Source organism: Ischnura elegans, chromosome 2 (genome assembly GCF_921293095.1).
Source record: "Ischnura elegans chromosome 2, ioIscEleg1.1, whole genome shotgun sequence".
In the NCBI taxonomy this organism is placed as follows: Eukaryota; Metazoa; Arthropoda; class Insecta; order Odonata; family Coenagrionidae; genus Ischnura; species Ischnura elegans.
The window spans coordinates 76,091,326-76,112,890 of NC_060247.1; the positions used below are offsets into that span (position 1 = coordinate 76,091,326).

Genomic DNA, 21,565 nt, shown 5'->3' on the forward strand with positions numbered 1-21,565 from the left:
TTCGCGAATTTTAACTCTAACTTGTCAAGCGATTGGCTGAAAATAAGTGGGTGTAGGTATCTGAAAATATTTTTTACCCCATCCACAGATCTAATCTACCAGCAGATTTCAGTTAATTTTCTATCGCGAGGGGCAGTAAAATGTCCCAACCCACCTCATATGAAACAGGAAAGGCCTAATCGTGCTCGTAGCGAGGTGCTAAACGTACCTATTAGCTGACGGTTATCAGATCGCAGGAAGCGGAACCCCAACCGTGTTCGGGGTAGACAAACAAAGAATACACCCGCACCAGGTGGGCAATACTAGCGAGGGCCGTTCTCCCTCCGGAGACAGGATGAAAATGACAGGTGAAGCATTTCCGACTGCTTTGACGGACAAATTGACGTGGTAATTGGGAGAATGCTTGCGTTTTCTCTGTTTCGAGTGAAATGGGGAACAAGTTGAACCCAATGCGCAATGAAACACGCGCCAACCATCACCTCGCTTGAAGTGACCACGGTCAAATGCGCCCGGCAATCAGTATAATGGCCGGGTCGTAGTCGTAGCTTCGGGAAGGGTCCAGCGATTAGGTCCTGGCACGAGTGGGGAAACCGGAGTCGACCGTCCTGCTAAACAGAGCGACCATTTCCCGACAGAATTCTGGTCTCCCACTCTTCTCAGTACTTTCTCATTACTTACTCGGTCGATCCATTTTATTCTCATCATTCTTCGGTAGCACTACATATCGAATGCTTCCACATATGACTTCGCTGCTGCTGTCAACGTCCAAACCTCGCTTCCATTGAGAAACATGTTATATTTGTTGTACAACACATGTTACAGTGATGTGAGTTACCCTGAATTGGCTCAGACCACTTTATAAGATCCATCGTAGAGCGCATTGTCGTCTCAATCTTTCCTCTGGGTCATTAATGCATTCAACAAAACGAAGGATTAGACGAGAATATGAATATAAATTGATACGTCGAACGAGTAATTTGAGTACAATTAGCATTGAAATAAAGGCAAGTAGATAATTGAGCCTTCATCTCTTGCGAAAGCTAAGAAAAATGCGATTTCCAGGCAAAAAATACGGCAGAAGAAACAACCTTCCTTCGGTGTAAAACCATGGTTTACGTTAATATAGCCCTAATGAATTACAAAACTTGCGGTGGCTGGGTAAAGTCCTCGCCTGCTAAAGAAGAAGACGCGGGTTCGAGTCCTGCCTGGGTACGTTTACCCTATTAAGGTCATAGTTGTCCGTACTCATGTAATTGTAAATTTGTGTAAAAAAAGCCCGATGTTAGGGCCAATATGAGCTGTTTTCGGTGGAATAGGATGTAAAAAAATAAACCCAGCATATTCTCTGAAACTGAAATGAAATGGATAATAATGGCATAATAGTGAAAGAAACAGCAAACTACTTTTTTTCCTAGAATAATTAATTATGCATGCTTTGGAATGTGAAAGTGACATAGTTTTCTGCTCTTGGAGAGCTGGAATGAAGTTAACGGTCATGTGTTTCCGTATTAGTTATTTCTGATTAGATTTATATATTTTAATGTTTAGATTGTTTACGGATATATTTACCAAGTCACTGTTTTAATATCGGTTATAAGAAGCATTTTTTCCGCCAGCCTTGGCTAAACTAATCAAAAGCCCTTATCGAAATTAAGTTCTTGAGCCAATGAGAGAAGGCACTGGTTGTTATGGTGACTAACGTTTTCATTATAATCAACATCGCTAGTAACTGCTGAGCCGTGGCTGGAATTCAACCGCAGTTGGCGCCAACTGTAGCTATAAAAAGCAACTAGGGTTTGCTCGACCAAGTGAGATAATCGTCGCGGTATCATGGTAGCTGTGATCTTGAGGTTTGCGTCCCTTTCATGGGGCGATGGCCGATGCAAGGTATTTTCTCCGTATAGGACTTACGCGAATCATCTTTAAAAAAATATTGCCATCTTCGAGCAGATGTTTGATGTCGGCCGTTGCGAAAGAAAGTGAGCGGCAGCCAAGCCACCATATCTTCGCGATGAATTTCTAGCCATTTAGCTGAGGTATTTCGTGAGAGAAAACGGAAGCAATGAGTAAGAAATGGAGAAAAAATCCCTCGATTCTAAAAAGTCAATGCGCCAGAATTTGCGGGATTCCATCTCCACAATAATTCATCGACTGCATTGAAATAAATTGAAAATGAAATACATTTTCCGGGTGTTTTCAGCAATTCCTCGGCGTAGTCACGATTTTTATTCGGATTGGCACGAGCAAAGGCGCCGTTTTGGCGCTCAGAAAACAATAGCTCAAATTAGAATATACTTTTTTCATTAAACTTTCAGTGTAATGGCGTTAAAGTTTATTAGGTGTAGGAGCTATGAACTTTAGAAATAGCTCCTACACCCAATAAACTTTAAGGCATGTTCAAAAGCAGAATGATGTGATAAATATGCAAAACCCAAAAGATCTCACCAATATCCGATAATGTTTCAATAACTCCTATATTTATAGATAATGTTGATCACAAGGCATCGGTATTCATTGACTGGGTTCTGTAATAAATAAATTAATAATTATAACGCTTCACAGTGTAAGTTCTTTTTTTTTTAATTGCTCAGTTAATCGGTATGCAAGTTAGGGTGTTTTTAAATTAATCTTTTATGGTAAATTTATCAGCAAACTGCTGTAATATGTATAGATAATTAAGTACCATGAAAGCTCCAGGCTGAGCGTTAATTACTCTAAAAATCCTCAATTTTTCAGCCTTAAAGTTCATGAGCTGCCAGAAAATTGAGTTCTGAAGGCATATTCATTGGCAGACTTTTAAAGTAAATAAGGTTCTTCTCGAAAATTGTTTTTAAAGATTAGTTCAATTAAACATTAGAATATTTCCACAGGATTTAGGATTATTACAGCGACGTTGGTGTGACAACGAAACGCGCCGTGTTTGAATAAAACTGTGGAAATGTTTAAATGCCTTATTAAACTAATATTAAGAACTTCCATCACAGTTTGCCGCATTTGCCAGCCTCGGTGGCGCAGGGTAAAGTACTCGCCTGCTAAACGAGAAGTCGCGGGTTCGAGTCCCGCCTGGGTAGATTTCCCCTATCCAGGACATGTTTGTTCGTGTATGTACAATTGTTAAATTTGTTGATTACCCCGGTATAAATATTAGCCGATATTAGCTGTAATCGGTGGTTTGGGAATAAATAATAAATACCATACAAGACATTTTCTAAGAATTTCTGGTAGTACCCGGATTCGAACTCGGCCCGTGAGGATATGAAGCTACCGCAATGAGCCGCTCGCCTTTGCTGTTCTGCGAGGTTCAAGGCGAGAGGACAGGGAAATTTTCGGGGACGATCGGCGACACGTTTTATTACGGTCCCCTTTTCTTTCGAGAGGTCCTTGGCGAGGGATTCCAGGGGCCGTTGCTCCCGGCCGTGCCCGCAGGGGCAGTAGCCGTAAATCAAGCGTCGGAAAAACCCTCGCACACTATGTGCTAAAGGGATGCCGCGGTCCTGGGTGGAAATGTTTAGTGCTAATGGCTGGCCGGGGTGTTTTTCCAAAAAAAAGAAGAGGTTGGTTTGGGAGGGAGTGGCTATATGTTCTGTGTCCTCTTCCCGGTTTCTTTGTTCTTAAAAGCTCTTGTGTCTTCTTCCAGTCTTGTCGGTCGCGTTTGCTTCGGATATTTGGGGGCAATAAAGAGATTTCGTGGGCCTTCCCCACTGCGGAGACGTGAGGGTTGCGGTGTCAACACGTTTTGAGGGAAAACTTTTGTCATGATCGGCTATGTGCAGAAAATAGCCTTCTTGAAAGCCGCAAGGGTCTCGGAATGAGGTCGTGGGGACGATGCACTGCTGTTGGTACCGTTTTTCGAAAGGAATGCTCCGAAGGTTTTGTTCAAGGCACGATTTGGTGGAACTTACTTGGTGGTATATCGCACAGTGCTGATTTTCCCTATGAAATACGGTGAACACTTATGAAACCAGGTGGATTTGTTCCAATGTGGATTGTATTTGGTGTGCATTATATTGGGTGTGGATGCATAGGCGTACCCAGCGAGGGTCAGGAGGGGGCAGCTGTCCCCTCTAGAAGCAAAAATCGCAAATGTATTTAAGGAAAATAATATTTTTTCAAGCACATAATTTAAAAAAATAATAAAGAGCTGTTACAGTGTCCATAAAATGTTGATTACATTCACCTTTTTCATGCTTAAATCTTACCTACAGCCAGAACAACCATGGCTTGCCTCCCCTCCCCCCTTAGTTTTTATCCTGGGTACGTCCTTGTGTGGATGAAGAGGCAAGTCGTCCCTGTTTAGACCGCTTTTGAGGGCGTCCTGTCGATTTCCTACTCTCTCTACTGTCCCGGTTTCGTGCAAAAATGATGGGAATTTTGTTTTTATAATAACAGTTTATAACCGAAAGCGTAGGTAACACAGTACATATGAGTATATGAGTATAGAGTTTCGGTGGTCAAGGAAGGAAATATATTAAAATAAACAATAGTAATAAAAATAATCATAGTTTTGATTTTATAAACCCATTTCCATGGAGTTGGGCTATAGGTTTTTGGACTTCACTGGGACCCGCCCTCCCCCCCGGTACTAAGGTCTGTCTGGGCCAAAACATATACGGCCTCTCTAGGTGTGGGTAAAGGGATGGAGAAAGAACTAGGAATTGCTAGACATAGTTGGTGAGGAGAGGAAATTAATCTAGGAAATGACAAGATTTCAGAGAATACTTTGTTTCCTCTCCTTTCTGAATACTTCACTCCATGTTAATAGAAGTGTTTTAAGTGGTCGGATCGTAACAGCTAAGTTAGAGGGAATAATTTCAGATTAGTGGAGAAGAAGAAGGAAGATAATATTTGTCTTCAGTGACATACATTTAGACTTCCAAGTTATTTGAGGGAGGAGAAACATGAAATTGCCGGTTCACCCTCATTGAAAGATAATTTCTCTTTATGATATCTCTCTCTTTAAAAAACAAGAAATGCATTTTGTCTTTGTCTCTCATAAGTTACAATGCACATTGAGCACAATAAAAAAAATGAGAACGTGCTTTTGCCGTAGCTCATCTAATAGAGATATAAAGGGGATATTCGAAGCAAATCATTATATCCAGTATCAATATGTTGGCAGTTTTGTCATTTAAAAATAAATTCGATTAGGAAATTATTGCTCATTGTAACGGGTATGCCATAATTTGGAAAAAAATATCCCAGCTCATTCATGCAAAATATATAGACCCACAAGTCCTCGCTGCATCAACGGATTTAAGTGAAGAGCAAACACTATATACCCAGGGTCAGAAAATAATGTGCTTCCAGTTGAGTACGAGCTCAATTTGAACATATTACAAAACTTTTCTCGTGTGCTTCCACTAAAAATCCCTTCCTCCACCGCCCAAAATCATCGTTATAACTGCTCCGTGCGTAGATTTAAAAAAAACTTGACATTGGACTGGGAATCCGCTCAAACATTCCCAGCATATATGAAATTCAATTCACCTTTTTGCACCCACTATAGTCCGGCGGCCTTTGAAAACGTTTCCATTGCCAGAGAGGCAAGGAGTGGAAAGAATAAATAAATCGTCGCCTAGCCCACTGGGGACATAGAATTCGGTTGTATGGGTGTCAAGCGGAGGACGACTTGTTTAAAAAAAATCTTTTTTTCTCTCCTCGGCTTCCTCCCATCCCACCGTGTCGGCGTTGTTTCCCGCTAGCCCGCATGTGCACTCCCACCGTGTTTGGGGCCACATAACAGATCGTATATGGTTTGCCACATTACCCTCTCCGCCTCCACTCAAACCTGCCTGTCCTCCAAACAGCCACGGGCCGAGCGATTTCACTGACCGTAATGGCACTCACTGACGCACTGGTCGTGAGGGCCTCTCTCTCTCTCTCTCTCTCTAGAACCATACTTCACGGCACGTCAAGAGGGACTTGTAAAAAGTGTCTATTGGGGTTTCTAAAGTAGGAATAGGGTTTCTTCGGGGAAAAAAAAGATTTTCGGAATAAATTTGTGCACGTCAAATGCCTTCATCTCATCCTGGAGGGTTTGAAAATATTCTTGGCATGAAATATTCTCATAATTTAGTACCATCAGATTTTATTTATTTATATTTTTTAGGTTAAAATGTGTCATCCCTATAATGTATCTTTGCTTCAATGCTTCTGTTATTTATTTTGGTGAGTAATCCGAGTAAAGTGTGTTGTCAATTGGCTTCCGATCTAAATGTCCCCCGTTGAAATCCAGGGTAGAGCCTTTGGATATACCCAACCAAAATCCTGAAAGTACGAGTGGGTGTCCGAATTATTGCAATGGGTGACTTCTTTACGTTTTTTTCTCAATCTAGATTGAACCATACTCAAGCCATCCTTGAGGGTGGAGCACCGAAAGAGTGCGAAGACACCTCAGTATGTTTATATTCGATTGGAATGTTTTTATATATTGGATTCAGCACTCATTAAGCATGAGACGCAGCATAGGGTTTCTGTTTCTATAAACCCACGCCGAATTCATGGTGAATCCATTTGTACCATCCAGCAGCCATTGCTACGCGTGAGTCGGCACGTAGGCTTGCTAGTCCAAAGTGCAAGTCTACGAGAGGACCCGCTCGTGATCGGCGGATGTCGGTCCAGGGGTAGATAAGAGGGTTTTTTGGACCTTCCCGGGGGGAAGATTAAAAGGGTATGCCTAGCTTGGCTCGGGGCGGAGTTGTGGCGTGGCGACTGGCTGAGCTGGACCGGCCAGGAGGCTGGGGACATATTTGTTCATAAGAAAGGGGAATAAAGTCGCTGCTTTTTATTCAGAGTGACTCCTTTTATTTCCGGCACCAGATCCTTCCATTCGAGAGACGTTCGTATTGTCGCTAATATCTCGTTCGAAGACGAGCGGGATACGACACATTGTGTGAGGACATTACTCACTTGCTGGCAAAACGAAACGACATGATGACTGGCATCGAAACAGAAAGAATGAGGAGGCTCAAAAACCAAGGCATTGTACAATGCGACCTGAAATATATCGGGAAAAAACTGTTGTTGTAAATAATTTAACAAATGTATTTTCTTCTAAGATGTGACGACGTGATAAGTGAATATATATTCGAGTTCAACACTCCTGTTCGATATGTATTGTAACCTCAGAAGATTGCTTTTCCAAAAATCCTCGTTATTTTCTTCAAATCACAGTTTTTTTTTATCATCTCACTCCTTCAGACAACTTTCTTCTTTGCTTATCTTCTCAACAATCCCCCTATCTTTTTTCATCAACTACTGCTTGACAACAGTAAATGACAGTTTTTCAAGTTCACACTTTACTGTATACGGCTGGTGTCCCAGCACCCCCCGTCACCCTCCTTTTTAGGCGGCTAGCGGGGTGGACGTATTACGCTGCACTTACTGTCGCTTATCATGCGTCCCACTTGATGGCGAGCTTATGCCTCGTTCAGATTACGATTGTTACAGCAATCGTTGGAACAATCGTGCATTCACACAACGATCGCTAAAACCTGTGCTGCCCTCCAGAACTGAAATCTAAAGTGAACGAGAAATTGACAGCGAAGCTGTTGAGGTATGCAGGGTCAAGATATTACTGTGTTCAACGTGTATTTAATGTATAATTTTTCTTCCGCCCATATTCTCCCTTGCTTGGACAAATCCATGAGAATAATGGAGTGATTTTAGAGTGATTGAGAAACTTTTCGTCTTTCTTTTGTCGCTTCCTCTTCCGGTGTTGCAGCGCCTAACTATTTTCCGGACATGCATTCACACAGCTAGTACTGCCAGCTATCGTTATAGGACTATCGCTGGGACATTCGTATTCTGAACGGGGCATTATAGTGTCGTGGTCCTTGGGTCTGACCGCAAGGGTGGAGATTTCGCCAGAGCCGTGGCTCACTCATTCTCTTCCGTTCGTCTCATACTCACCCCTCCAATTTTTCTCCTTTCCACCCCGGCCGGTTTTTGAAGAGAGGGGTGGGGGCGGACACATTTCAAGAAGTTCGGGGGTGGAGGAGACTTCCAAACGAACGAGTCGACCTAAACAAATCCCTAAGGTTTCGCTCACCGAAGCTGGCCACTTGCGAGGTCCCTCTTTGTTCGGACGATGCTCTCAGAACATTAGACAGGATATCGATACCGAGATGATTTAATTCGGATAACTTAAACATTTATTTGCTTGGAACGAGTTCAGGTTACAAAAGACTGATAATGAGAGACGGGGCTCCCAGACGATGACTAATGACTGTTTGTGACTGCCTGGGTTGATTGCTCCCATTCGGGTGCCGAGTATAAAGGCCGTTTTACACGGTACACGGAATTGCGCAATCTGACGTACGTGTGAAGGCGCAGTCAAAATTGCGTCGTGGAAAGCGGTGAATTGCTAGAACACATGCGAGAATGCGTGGATGCGAGACGGCAAAATAGCCCCTTCTCTAATTTCGTTCATGCATTCGCGCAATTCCACGCCATTTTAGAAATAAATGCAGCTCTAGCCTGCGCAATTCCGTGCCCCGTGTAAAAGGGCCTTGCTACATCGGTGCTCGTCTCGGGCGATTGTTGTAGCAGCACCTCTCGTGGTTCCTTATTTATTTTTTTAAAATTTTATTCTCAAACCACCGGATACAGCTCTTATTGGCCATTTTACGCCGGGGTGTTCAACAAATGTAACAAGTAAACGTACACAAACGACCATGCCCTGGACCGGGGAAACCTACCCAGGCGGGACTAGAACCCGCGACCTCTTGTTTGGCAGGCGAGAACGTTACTCCGCCGCCACCGAGGCCGGCAGACCAAATGTAATATTAGGCGCGAACGGCTCAAACACTCTTCAAATCAGGATTTTAATGAAATCGATATTTAAATATTTCGTTCATAAAATTTTTCTTGCTCCCGAAATAGTATTAAATTTGTTGGTATCATCGTTGGCATCAGCTTTTGGTTACTACGCTGCCACCTTAAGCGTCTCGTCCCTATTCACTTGCCCGGCTGGTCCCTCGAGGAAACGGAGAAGGAGTAGAATGCTTTCCTCTCCTCCCCCCTATCTCCTTCCTCCAGTCGACCGGTGGTGTTCACTTGGGGAATCAACACTGTGGCATGTCGTCTTAGAGATTTCCTCGCTCGCATGGCTGAGTCCTGGCAACCGATCCGTGAATAATGTGGGGGCGGAGGTTGGGTGGGGAAAGGAGAGGGAGTAGATTTCGGACGCTTTTCGGAGAAGCAAGGCCTCCTTGATATCCAGGTGCCTCCGTGAGGTATTTCCCGGCGCGGGAATTATAAGCTTTCAACGCAGCTCTAAAGGGTTTAATGTGTTCGGGGATATAGTTTCGGGACCGGAAGACTATATGTAGAGGAGGAAACAGACCATTTCGTTGACTTTTAAATTGTATTGTCTTTGGGCGCATTATAATTTGATTTTAAAAATGTCAGTAGGGCGGCAATGATGTGATAGCGATCCGTTGATTTAAATATTTTTCTGTACAAAAATTTCAATCTTGAGTTTTAGCATTTTACAGTTATGAATTTGATAAACCACGTCATCATAAATACAGAAGTCGTTTTACAATCCTAATTAGAGCTTATGTCCCCGTGAAATTCAGTTAGCTTTACCGTCATCGTCGCTAGTGGCGACTTCTGTAAACATATTTAAATTCGCGGTGGGCGGCTACACCAAGTGGCTGACTGAAGAATCTTATGTTGTAATATTCGTGGTTCTGATGTTCGCGAAGTGAACGTCTGCATAGTCTATGTAAATAATCTGTACTTCCTTTTCCATGTCGCACTCTGTGACTTGGTTTTATTTTAAGTACCTGTGGGCGCTTATAATGTAAACATTTTTGCAACAGTGCCTTCAAAAAGAATTTACATGCGAATACCTAATATTCAGCACAGCGTCGTGGGTACCTTGTGGCGTTGAAGGAAACAAACAAAAAGGTTATATAAATCAATTGATTATACTTCAAAAAACACAAATACCTGTGATAAAGGTACTGAAATAATGCATTTTAGTAAATTTATTTTTACTTGATACACCGAATTGTAACCAGGTGACAGAATAACCAAAAAAACAAAAACTCCACGATAAGAAGTCCCATTTCCTCGAAAGATCGGAGGAAATGGAGTTTTTTTTAATCCGGAGGGAAGTTTACCCACATTGTTCGCCGGGAAAGCATTTAATCTCATTTCTCAAGTGTCTGTTACAGACAGTTGATGGCATTTAGCTGACTTATCGGCGTATTTAACAAGGCATAGCCAAGCGATTGACATGCGTGATTTTTTGGACAAAATAATCTGAAAATCAAATTGAAAAAGGGATAACCAAACTTCGCGTGAAATCTACACCTAAATACCTCAAGCCGCCTAAAAAGGTGTGGCAGGGGGTGTTAGAACACCAGGCGTTTACATATAAAAAGCACATGATTTATGGTTCTGAGGACGTAAGGGTTCAAAAACGAATTCCTATATCAATCCGTTCGGCAAAATATCTCTTTTACTTTATCGCTTCCGTCGGACCTGGAAATATAGTGGGGCTATAATATTATGTTCTCTGTGTCGCCCTTCAAGATATCTATTCTCAATTGGTCAAACAAAAGCCTACTACGAAGTCTCCGAGTTTCTAGCGGCTCGCCGCCTAATTCGCTTAACATCGGGGTTACGCTCTGTTGCAGTTTTTTTTACGAATCGTGCAGATTTCATTCGTATTTTATATAAACCGTCCCATTTGATATGGATGAGAGAAAAATGGGTATATTCTGAAGGCAGCTTATGCTGCTTTATTATTTTATTTTGCCCCTCCGTCTGGCTCAACCGGCCCCCGGGAACACTCGTTCGCTCGCTTGGGCGAAATCTCCCTGGAAAACGAAAGCGGGGCGAAAGCTGGGAAAAATGAAAACCGCCCGTGGATTCTTTGTGCGCCCCCCGCCTGCGCTGCGAGACGTCCGGAATAACGCGAAGCTACCCCCGACGGAGACGCGACATATTTCGCCTCGTTTTTGTCTCAGCTCTTATGGCGCACCACTCTCCGCGGATTGAAAAAAAAATAATAAACACGTGAAGGGCGACACCCGCTATGAAGAAAGAAAAGACAAAAAAACTGAAGGTGCCTGCCCGTCAGCCGTTCCCTCACTTTTTCGTATATATAAATATAAATCTCCATATTCATCTCTCTCGAGCGTGCGTATAAAAATATGCATTTTTGTATATCCATTCGGGGAGGAAGTGTATTGAAGTACATCCCGGGGGAATTGTTCGTTATGAGTGATGAGAAGGGACAAATGTCCGGTCTTGTGTATGTGTGTTCGTGTTTTTGTCCGGAGATGGGGAAAAAATGGATAGATCAGCGGGGAGCTTGTCGTTCGTGCGCGTGCTGCTTTGCTCCCGGGTTCGTCCGGCGCCTCTCCCCATTAGCACGGGTGGCCCGCGACACGACAAAAGCGTGCCCACGCCGGGAATCACGGCGGGCGATCTGATCGTAGGGGAGAGCTTGGTCGTCCGGTCGACAGAGGGCGAAGTTGACGGGGTCTAAGGGGGAGGCTTTTGGGGTGGCCGCAGTTTGAGGGGTGCGGCGTCCGGAGCAGTGGGAGACGCTCTGGTTTTGGGGCGTCGCGACGCTCCTGTCCTCTTCCGGTCCACCGCGGAGACGCGGTTTCTAGGAGACCAAGTCGACGTTGCTATGACGACGCGGTATACGGTCGGGGCGGAAAGAATAAGCAGCAGGTAGTGAGAGATGAGCGTTCATTCGCTCTCTGGTAGACCACCTCTAATAACATTTTCAAGTTATTAATATGGCATGCTAAAAAATCTTTTTGTTTTTTCTCCTGGTATTTGTCATTCTTAATTTTTTTATTTTTATTTATTTATTGCAGTCCAAAAGAAGCTCAAGGTCAATCATAAAGGACTCATAATAAAAAATAAAAAAATATTTAGTAAAACGTGATCAATAATGAACAGAAAATATTTTTATTGTTAGTATCATCAATATTATCAAATAATATACAAAGAATGGTAGTCATTGGGTGGTTCGATAAGGTAATTGAGATATATTTAGAGTTAGCACAATTATCAATAACAATTTCAAAATAAACAAAACGACATTATGATATAGCAACCACATTTATTTACGAGAGATTGAAATGATGGACTATCGTTATAAGAATTTCTTTCTCTTTAGTGCGAGATCGACATTTTTATTGGTTGAAAGCTTGATTCTTGATCTTTCATTGCGTGAGGGAAAAAGGTTAATTCGTAAAATATGAAAATTTGACTAGGCAAACCTGAAGAATGTCGCATATCAGCATATGATAATTTACGTCATTAGTTTGTACTAATTAAATTTTGCTAACAATGCAATTACAAATGTTATTTGGGCTCAAGCGCATATAAACGCACGACGACACGATATAGACGACATATACCATGATTTATCGAACTGCTTATTATTTCTGACCGAAATTGGCTTCGAAATAAATATTTATGTCATGATTCCATTAGTATTTCAGTAACTCTATCTTCAAATCATAGGTGCGACCACGTTTTGGAGTCACGAACGCAAAAATCGCTACCAAAAGCCCTGTTGGGAAAAAATACGATCTATATAGGTAGGGAGAGCTTGTAATTCGATTAACGGAACTATCAATGGATGAGACTGATGTGCTTGGATAACAATTACGCCGGATCGATTGAATCGTCGTGATCAGAGGAACGCGGACTGTGGTTTAAGAGGGCACTTCCCGGGCTAGCTTCCTGGATCAGGGGTGGCTTAGTTGGGCCGGAGCGGGGATGATAGCGATCCCGTCAGGGCCGGAGGGCGTCCGCCGAGGAGCGGCGATTACATCTCTTTCCCGCCAGATACCGCCACCAGCGCTTGGGAACCTTGGTAATTAAAAGCAGGCAGGGGGAAGTGGCACGTTCCGTATTTTGAATGGTGGTGGGAGGGGGGCGTGGATTTCATAAAAAACATACGCTTCCCTCATTTATTTTGATATCTCTGCCGGCATCAAAATGGAAATCGGGCGAACTTATGCCGCGCGTCACTCGTAATCGGTTCCGAAAATCGTCGTCATCATCATCATCATCGTCGTCCGAGATGGCTTTATGCGGGTCGGGGGAAGTTTTGCATTGCGCTTCGCCGATGTCATCTCTTCGCTTTATCCGCGCGGTTGTAAAACAGAGATGCGAATCCACGTGGATCTACAGGCGGGGCCCAGTCACGTGGCCTTTGGGATATATGCATAGCGGGACCCGCCCCGTTTCAATCACAAAAGCGGAATGAGTAGGCGTTTGTTTTGTGACTGGATTGTTCTTGGGTTCGCAGGATGTCAAAAAATCCTCCCTCGACTCATTGGAGTTTGAACTTCGATTTATCAAATTGCGCGTTTAGTTAGTGGAAAACGAATGCCCATTCTGATCGATGCAAGATTACGTATTCTTCTTGCGATTGGATCTCTGGTCTCACGGTAGGGTATTCTGTATAATTTTCAGCATAAGAGGTACTAACTGACACGTATTTTTGTCTGGGACATTACGACATGTCCATCATTTTTAATTTGGACATTTCATAGAGTATGGCATAGAGTATGGTACCGTTTACTCGGCAATGTTACGAGGCATACTATGTTGTTTGTAATCATTACGTATTATAATTTATTACTTGTTTTGATTACATATTTATTTACGGAATTCTCTTTAAAACTCATTGACTACATATTTCTGATTATCTTCACGGCTATGCGTGAAATTCTTACGTACAAAAATTCTTTTTAAACGTTGTACGTAGCCTTGTTGGGTCGATTTATGGTGTGGCATGAATCGAGAGTAAAGATAAAAGAAAGAATATTATGTATTGAATAAAATAAAAATCATAACCATTAACATCTCATGATGAATGCAATTTGGAGTCCTGAATCAGTTCGCTAGCAGGTGGTGGCAAAGGCATAATTAAATTTCCAACTTGTTTATCAAACGTTTCGGCTATATTTCAAAATTCAATTTCGTGTCTTTCCAGACCAGTACAAGTTGTTGGCATGATAACGAATATGCTTTCAAGAGAGCGTTACTTATTGAAGTCGATAGGGGCCACGAGAGTAATCATTGTGCGGATGCTCATTGATAGTGTTGGTTATTTAAAGTAAGTTAGGTTATAAAGACTATTTAAGGATTTCTTTCGACGCAATCATGTAGCTCCTTCTTGAATCAACCATTTAGTATGCATGTAACCTGTATTATCCACGAAAGTTAACATTTTACGGTTCTTAAAATAGATTTATTTAACCAGAGTTCGGTGATTTAAAAAAAGTTTTTCGCTAACTGTAGTAATCTACCTAACTTTTTTCGTCAATCATGCAGCATGAAAGTGCCTTCTAAATGTAACCGATTTGATAAATGTAGTCTTCGTGGAGTCTATCGTGGAGTTGTACACAATTACAATTTCTTTTCTTCAACGTAGAATTGACTAAAATAAAAAATTGAATTTAGTCCATTCCAAAATTAATTTTCCAACCTAGCTTTCGACAATTTTAGCATATGATTATAAATATCTCGTTCACATAGTTTTTTTTTCTTAGTTAGCACGTCGTATATCTAAGGTCTTTCGCCGACGCCGTTGATCTAGTTACGACCAATGACTTGTGAAAGGACCTTGATGATGACGAGCTAAAATTGTCGAAAGGTCGGGCAACTGAAAAAAATTGTAGTTGACTAAAAGTTTTATTATTTCGTGAGAATGTAGTGGGAGTGAGTGGAATAGGATGATCGTCTGAGATGATGCAGTGACCCTCGTTTGGTGGGGAGGAGACGTTCAAGGGTCTTGCGGGGTTGTGCCGCGCTGTGGTTTGCTGCCTCTCATCGCAATGGCGGGGGCACGGCCTCCCTCCACCGCTAGCAAGTGCTCTTCGCATATAATTGGGGATGAGATTTCCGCTCAAGTCTGCACCCGCAACCCCGAGGCTTTAAAGACCTCGTTGCGGAGAGAGACTTGGGCGTTTGCACACAGCACACACACTCTTGGCGGTACCGTTTTCATCTCCCCGGACGTCTTTTTCAGAATGGGTTGCGAGGGCGTTTGAATCGACGAGGATGGTTGGGCAAATATCTCGTATTTCATTAAACCTGCATTGCTGCAAGAGCACACAGTGTATTTCCAAAAAGTAATGATCTCCATGGGCGACAGAAAACATTAGTTTAATATTTACTCGGTCGCTCTCTCTGGTTGGCATATATTTTTTGAGAATATATTGTTGTCAAATTGTTGATGATGGTATGAAATAAATTCTCCGTTAAGAACGAAATGAAAAACAACGCCGCAGAAGCCGCGAACTCGTGCATAAACGACCTCAGCGACCAGAAGAAAGCCTTCCTGCCATACATTAAGGGGACGACCGACGTAATAGGAAATATCCTTCGAAAATTCCAGAAAAGGACAATCTTCTCGCCTCACATACAGATAAAACATCTCCTAAACACCGACAAGGATAGAACTCCACTCTAAGTGGAAGGGGTTTACCAAATTCCTTGCCAGACCTGCGGGAAGAACTACATCGGCGAAACAGGCAGGTCGGTCAAAACACGCCTAGAAGAGCACGAGAGAGCGATTCGACTGGGGCAATCAACAAAGTCCGCGGTAGCCGAATACGCAGCGCTTGGCCACATCATCGACCTCAATGAGGTCAAAATCCTCGCCAAAGTTAAAGGTTTTAAACAGAGACTCGTCAGAGAAGCCATTGAAATATCCAAAGAAGATAAGAATAATTTCAACAGAGACACCGGCATTAAAATTAGCCGTACTTGGCAACCCGTAATAAGAAGAAACAAGCAGCAACCCACTCCCCCAACCTCCGGCTCCCCTCCCTCCACCTCCTGACACAGATACCTATATAAAAGATCTTAAATTCTCATCTCTCCATAATCCCTTGAAAAAGCGACCAGCATCAGTCCGGAAACGTTGGGGCCACCCAAAAGTATGAAATAAATGTTTTTGTATGCTGTACAAGTGGTTGACTAATGTAGTTCTAAAGATTTTAATCCTAACTATCACCACCAGCGTTAATTCCAATGATAGCTTATCATAAAGTTCATTCTTACGATTTCGTATTTCTTGTAATTTATTATTTCCAATTGAGATAGCCGACCGCTTTGCCACTGAATAAATGCTGGAACTTATGTTCTTATCGTTAAATTCAATTATATTATTTAGCAAGTACAGACTATTTCCCGTAATTTTACCAGTTTTGATGTTTTGAATCTTCCTACTAGGTATAATAAGTAGGAAGATCCTCAGACAATTACTTCAATTAAACCCTTAAAGTCAGAGGTATATCCTTGGTTCCTATTTTTAAGCCATGGATATGACCGGGCATGAATCCTCTCTGCTGTATCGAGGAATTTTTTCGCATCCCTTAGCTTTGTAGCATTTTAGCAACGCCAAAAAATGTTGCTGAAGTGTTTTGACTGTATTTTTGAGAGGGTTCTTTGTAAATTATGCCCTTATAATCAGATCTATATCCTTGTTTACTATTCTTAATCCATGAAGCTCGCGGGTCATGAGTCTTCTTTGTTGTACACTCATCGTATTAGTACATAAGCCATGGTTTACTGCCCATTGTGGGAGTAGGTGGATATATGGATGAAGAGATCTGACGGTTTACCTTTGTTCCCTTTTATCAGGTCCACCTGAGGTCCAGTTTCATCATGAACGGAGTGTGCGTCCGCTGGAAGGGCTGGGTGGACTTGGAGCGCCTCGATGGGGTCGGATGCCTCGAGTACGACGAAGAAAAGGCTCAGGTGAGCGTGGTTGCTCCTGCTTCCGGCTTAATCGATGCATGGGCCCATGATGAAAAGGCTCTTTTGGGGTTGGGCGGTGCCCGGCAGAGAAAAAAATCATCCCATTTCACGATAATCCTGTGATTCAGACCGAAGGCATGGATTGAATTAGACGTGGTGGCTCAATATAAGTTGTTTGGACATGAAATCGCTGCGTGATGCGGGAACTTTTTCATTCAATAAATTCTAAGAGAACTACGTCTGGAATGTCGTCAATTGAAAAAGAAGTATAGAAGAGTTGTTTTCTCGTAACGTTGAAGATTTAATGCTTGGGTCTCCTCGGAAAATGTAGAGTTTAACTTTGTATATTTGATTTCGTTATTTTTTAAGTTATGGGCTTGGTAGTTCCCCTATTTTCACATTAAATACTTTTACAAGTTCTAAGTTGTGTAAATATTCCTGCTAAAAATGTTAAATCTCTCTCGAAATGGCGAAAATGCCAGAGAAAATTCATATTGCCTTGGAAACCTGTAAATCGTTGCTAAATATTTCACAAATACTGTCGGGTCATTGCTAGAATATCGCAATCTGCCAGTCATTATAAATACGAGGCAATGGAACTCTGAGAGTGCCTAGAGTAAAATCCTCATTTTCGCAAATTTTAAAACAAAAAATAGTCATTTGACCAGCCACATTTATGCATGCAGTAGAGATCGTGTGGTGCAAAAAGTACTCAGAACGTATGATGAATCCACAGAGATGAACTCTGCTCAAGTTGAAAACGGGCCGAAATAGATTTGCAAGTGCTTATCGCCTCCTGCTCATTTACAATTAGAAAATGCTCATTTAGTCAATTGAGAGTGCTATATAGTTTGATTTAGGGGCGGGCTTAATGTTTCTTATTATTTAATATTTAATCACATTTACATTAACCGTGCTCGAAGCACTTGGTTTAGAGCTTTCTCTTTTTGTATAGATTAAATACCAAGATGAAACTTGGCTGCTTCAATAAAAAAGATATAATACTGCTTCATAGGTGAAAGGGACATTGACTTCCGCTCGTGCAGCAAGAGAAAACACGCCTTTCCTAGCATGAGAGTGTTGCATGATTTGTCTCTATATACTTAATTGATGCTTTCGTTCGTCCCTTAAGGCGAATAAGGAATGACATCTGCGTCAGAAATGGGGGTTCGTGGGATCTCGTATAATACGAATCGATTCCTAACGTCGGAAACTGTTCCGTCTTTTCAGATCGAAGACATAATGCTGAGGGAGCAGCTGGAACATTACAACCAGAGGCTGAGGGACCTTGAGGAGCGGCAGCGAGCCTACCGGAGTCAGCAGGCTGAGATGGAGGTTGACGTCGGGGGTCAGCTGTGGGTCAGCGGTTGAACGCGATCGCATGACTGTCCGATGACCACGTGGCTCCGCCGCCCATGGAAACCGAACTGACTCGGCGCGCGGTTTGCCCTGCGGAGAATGCGCGAGAATTCTCCGCGGTGTCGCCATCTTGTGATCGCTGGTTTGCGTCGTGTGCGCCAAGGACGATCGAGTACAAGACGGCGATACCTGACTTCGTTACCAGCGATATATTATTTATCGATATGTGAGTGACTTGACCGTTTTCGTGTGTGTTTCGTGAAGTGCGTCCGTTTTTTTTCTACTATCTAATTTCGACTGTTTTCCATGCCCGATTGAAGAGTGTGCGTGTGTGGAAACGAACTTTGTCGAGGATAGTCTTGAATTTGTTACGTAAATAATTTAAAATAAATAACTCGATGAAAATGGTGTAATTTTTGTTCATTATGCCTTCTCCCTTTCTGTTTTCCACGGCCGTAAGGTTTTGGTCAACGCAAATATTTTTTATTCCAGGGGCAGTAATCTCTTGCGCCCAAAGACACAGTGAACACAGCAGATTCTGTAAACAGAATCCACAATGCGTACGAACAATAACGTACCTTAAATGATACTAATGTGTACCAGAAATCAAGCCCAAAAGGCATTACATTCCCTACTGATAATATCTGTCCGGGAATGAAAGGTTTGCAGCTGCGATTGGAATGAGTTCGACTTTGAATTTCCATGAGCTCATAAAATGTTATGTACTGATCATTATTTCCATGAAATGCCGCCCTGTGACAAATTCATGACCATCAAGAAACAGGAGAAGACCATATATCTATATTAGGAAAAAGTAATGCTGAAATTTTAACAACCTGTCCTTGTATGATGAATATTATGACATTAAGCCTTCTGGACTACTCATAAAATTGATGGATATTGATGTTAAATTTTGCTTGCAGAAAGATCTAATAATGAGTGTCCAGGCCGATTTTCAGCACTAAGCAGATTGGCAGAAATAATTTCAATTCATAGAACTAACGTTGCACAAAAAATGTAGATAATGCCAGGAAATTTCCAGAAGGCCGATTTGCTCCTCGCCCCTCCGTGACGGCGTGAATGACTTCAGAGTACGCAAATATTCCCCTCAATCGATATTTTACGGACACGGATTAATCTCTTCAAGTTTTTTTTACATTATGTAATAATATTCATGGTAAAAGTAAATTGCTGACAATATTTTCCTGTATCTCGATATCAATTAATTAATATTCTATGGCCTTGTAGCAGTTGAGTGAAATAATTCCCCAACGCCGTAATCTGTAAAAAATGGGAATAGTGATATGTATTGTGTAGGAAAAACGCAGAGGCGTTCTTCGCATTTCATCGCTTCTTTCTTTTGTCCTACTCAATACTTTACGTGCGTATTTTACCACACCCTTTTCCTACCCATTAAAAAGTAAGGCTTAGAGGAATTGAACTGTGCCTCAATTTTTTAAATGTTACCTTTTACATCTTAATCATTTTCTCACATATATTTTTTATATTTGATAAACAAGAAAATGTTGATATATAATAACTGCATCTGCTTAAAATTAAATTTTAAGCGCCAAATTATGTAAAATCTATTTCCAGGCATGCTATTTTCCAAAAATTTTCCTTCCCTTCTCCCCTTGCCTGGAGGGGGAGGGTCGTCCCCTGACGCCACCACATCCCCCCAAAGCATATTCCTTGTTACGCCACTGGTGGGAATTGTGGAGAACGAGTGGAGAACGTCCTCTAAAGCAGTTTATCGCCTCTCCAAATGCTTCACAACAACTATTTCAAGCACGTCTTGAAATTCGGCAGAGTTTAAAAAGAGTTTTTTTTTAACAAAAGAAAAAAATCTCGGACCAAAGGGTCTGAGCAACTGGCTAGAGATTTGGCGATATCATCATGAATAAGTGGAGGAATACCAAGTCAAACAAGATACCCTTTCAGGTACCGATAGATTCCATTCCTGAGAATCACGCAACCACGAACTCTCTACACACACTCGAGAGAATTACAGCGGTTATTCAACGTCCCCGCGGTGTTTGGACTCAATCCTCAACACACTCCAGAGCACTCGACTCAGCCCACTTTCTCAGCAGGCACCCCCATTTCATATTTCTATGGCGGGTTCTAGTCCTCCATTCAAGGCGAGGAAGAGCTCAAGTTCTGTTTATGATAACTGGCCGATGCCTTAGGAAAATAGATATCATATCCATTTTTTCTTACCGGGACTCTCAAGAGAGAGGCGGGGGGGAAATAGAGGGAGTGAGAAAGCCTGGCCAAAAAAAACCCTTCTTAGGAAGCATTGTGTGTTCGCTATAGTAATGGGGATGAAGAATTTCCCGAGCCTCACCCCCTGTTGGTGTCATACCCTCAGGAGACATCTCAATGTGTCCACACACACGCTGAAGGAAAAATTCATCCTGTACCCTAACCATCAATTTCCATGAAATAATACGCGTCAAACTTTTTTCTCTCTCTCTCGATCCCCAACCCAAAAGGCGACCGTCTACGCGTTGCAGACGTTACTGCGAGCTAGCTCACACCAGAGCCTATGTGGCACAATGGCTGCATGGGAAGGAATCCCGTATCCGCTGCCTCGAGGGAAACTGAGACCCTTTCCTGACGCGTTTGAATCCGTTTCTACCGAAAGGAGAAGAGGCGAGGGTAGGGGAAAAACGTTGAAAAAAATATGGGATGAGTGAGACCTTTTATTTCCCGTATACACACATACGCTCTCAGTCACAGAAAATCGGCGTCAACACGGAAGCATAGGTTTAACTCGGTCAAAGGAGCGCTTAACTGCAAAACTCCATTCATTCCATTCGAGTGGGCGGGTGTATGGCTAGTCCTGTGTGTGGAGCCTCGCCAGTTTCGTCGGGATCTCTCTGGGTGACGCAGGTGGGTCGCGCGGTATATATTTACGGGTTCCGGCGTGCTGGAGGGGACTCTGGGTTCGGTGTGTGGGAGGGGCTGAAAGCCGATCTCATGACTGAAAATCCGATGAATGTTTGAATGGTGGAGGGTGGAAACGGTACCCCTTGGGGGTACGCGAAGAGAGAGAGAGGTAGACCCAGAGGCTGCCGTGGAAGAGGAGGAATGCACGGTGGCGGACCAAGGTAGATGCCTTGAGGGACCCGTCGTCGCCCGAGAGGTAAGTGGAGCGGCGAATCCCTTTCAATGGCGTCTGTTTACCCGATCGTTTTATTTGCTGAAGCAAACATCCGTCCATTTAATCGACTATAACCCCTTGTTGTGCCTACTCGAAACCATTGCTCTTGAAGGAGTTGATTTCCGGTTAAGGACTCGGTGTTACCCAACTATTTTTTTCATAATGGTCCCGACTCGAAAATGATTTAAATACTAAAACCGATTTGAAATGCGTAGGGTGTGAGTTGGTTATGCTTTTGTCGAGACACTTAACTTAATCCAAGCTTCCTGGCGTCGTCTTAAG

The 21,565-nt window shown here is 42.6% G+C and overlaps 1 protein-coding gene across 1 annotated transcript in view; it reads left to right on the forward strand.

Moving 5' to 3' along the window:
- LOC124153990 (protein big brother-like) overlaps positions 1 to 18,522 on the forward strand; it is a 72,829-nt gene extending 54,307 nt beyond the window's left edge. The window contains exons 4-5 of the mRNA XM_046527451.1: positions 16,642 to 16,758; positions 17,989 to 18,522. Of these exons, the coding sequence (XP_046383407.1) occupies positions 16,642 to 16,758; positions 17,989 to 18,129 (258 nt within the window). The 3' untranslated portion in view covers positions 18,130 to 18,522. The remainder of the gene's footprint in view (positions 1 to 16,641; positions 16,759 to 17,988) is intronic.
- Positions 18,523 to 21,565: the final 3,043 nt, after the last annotated feature.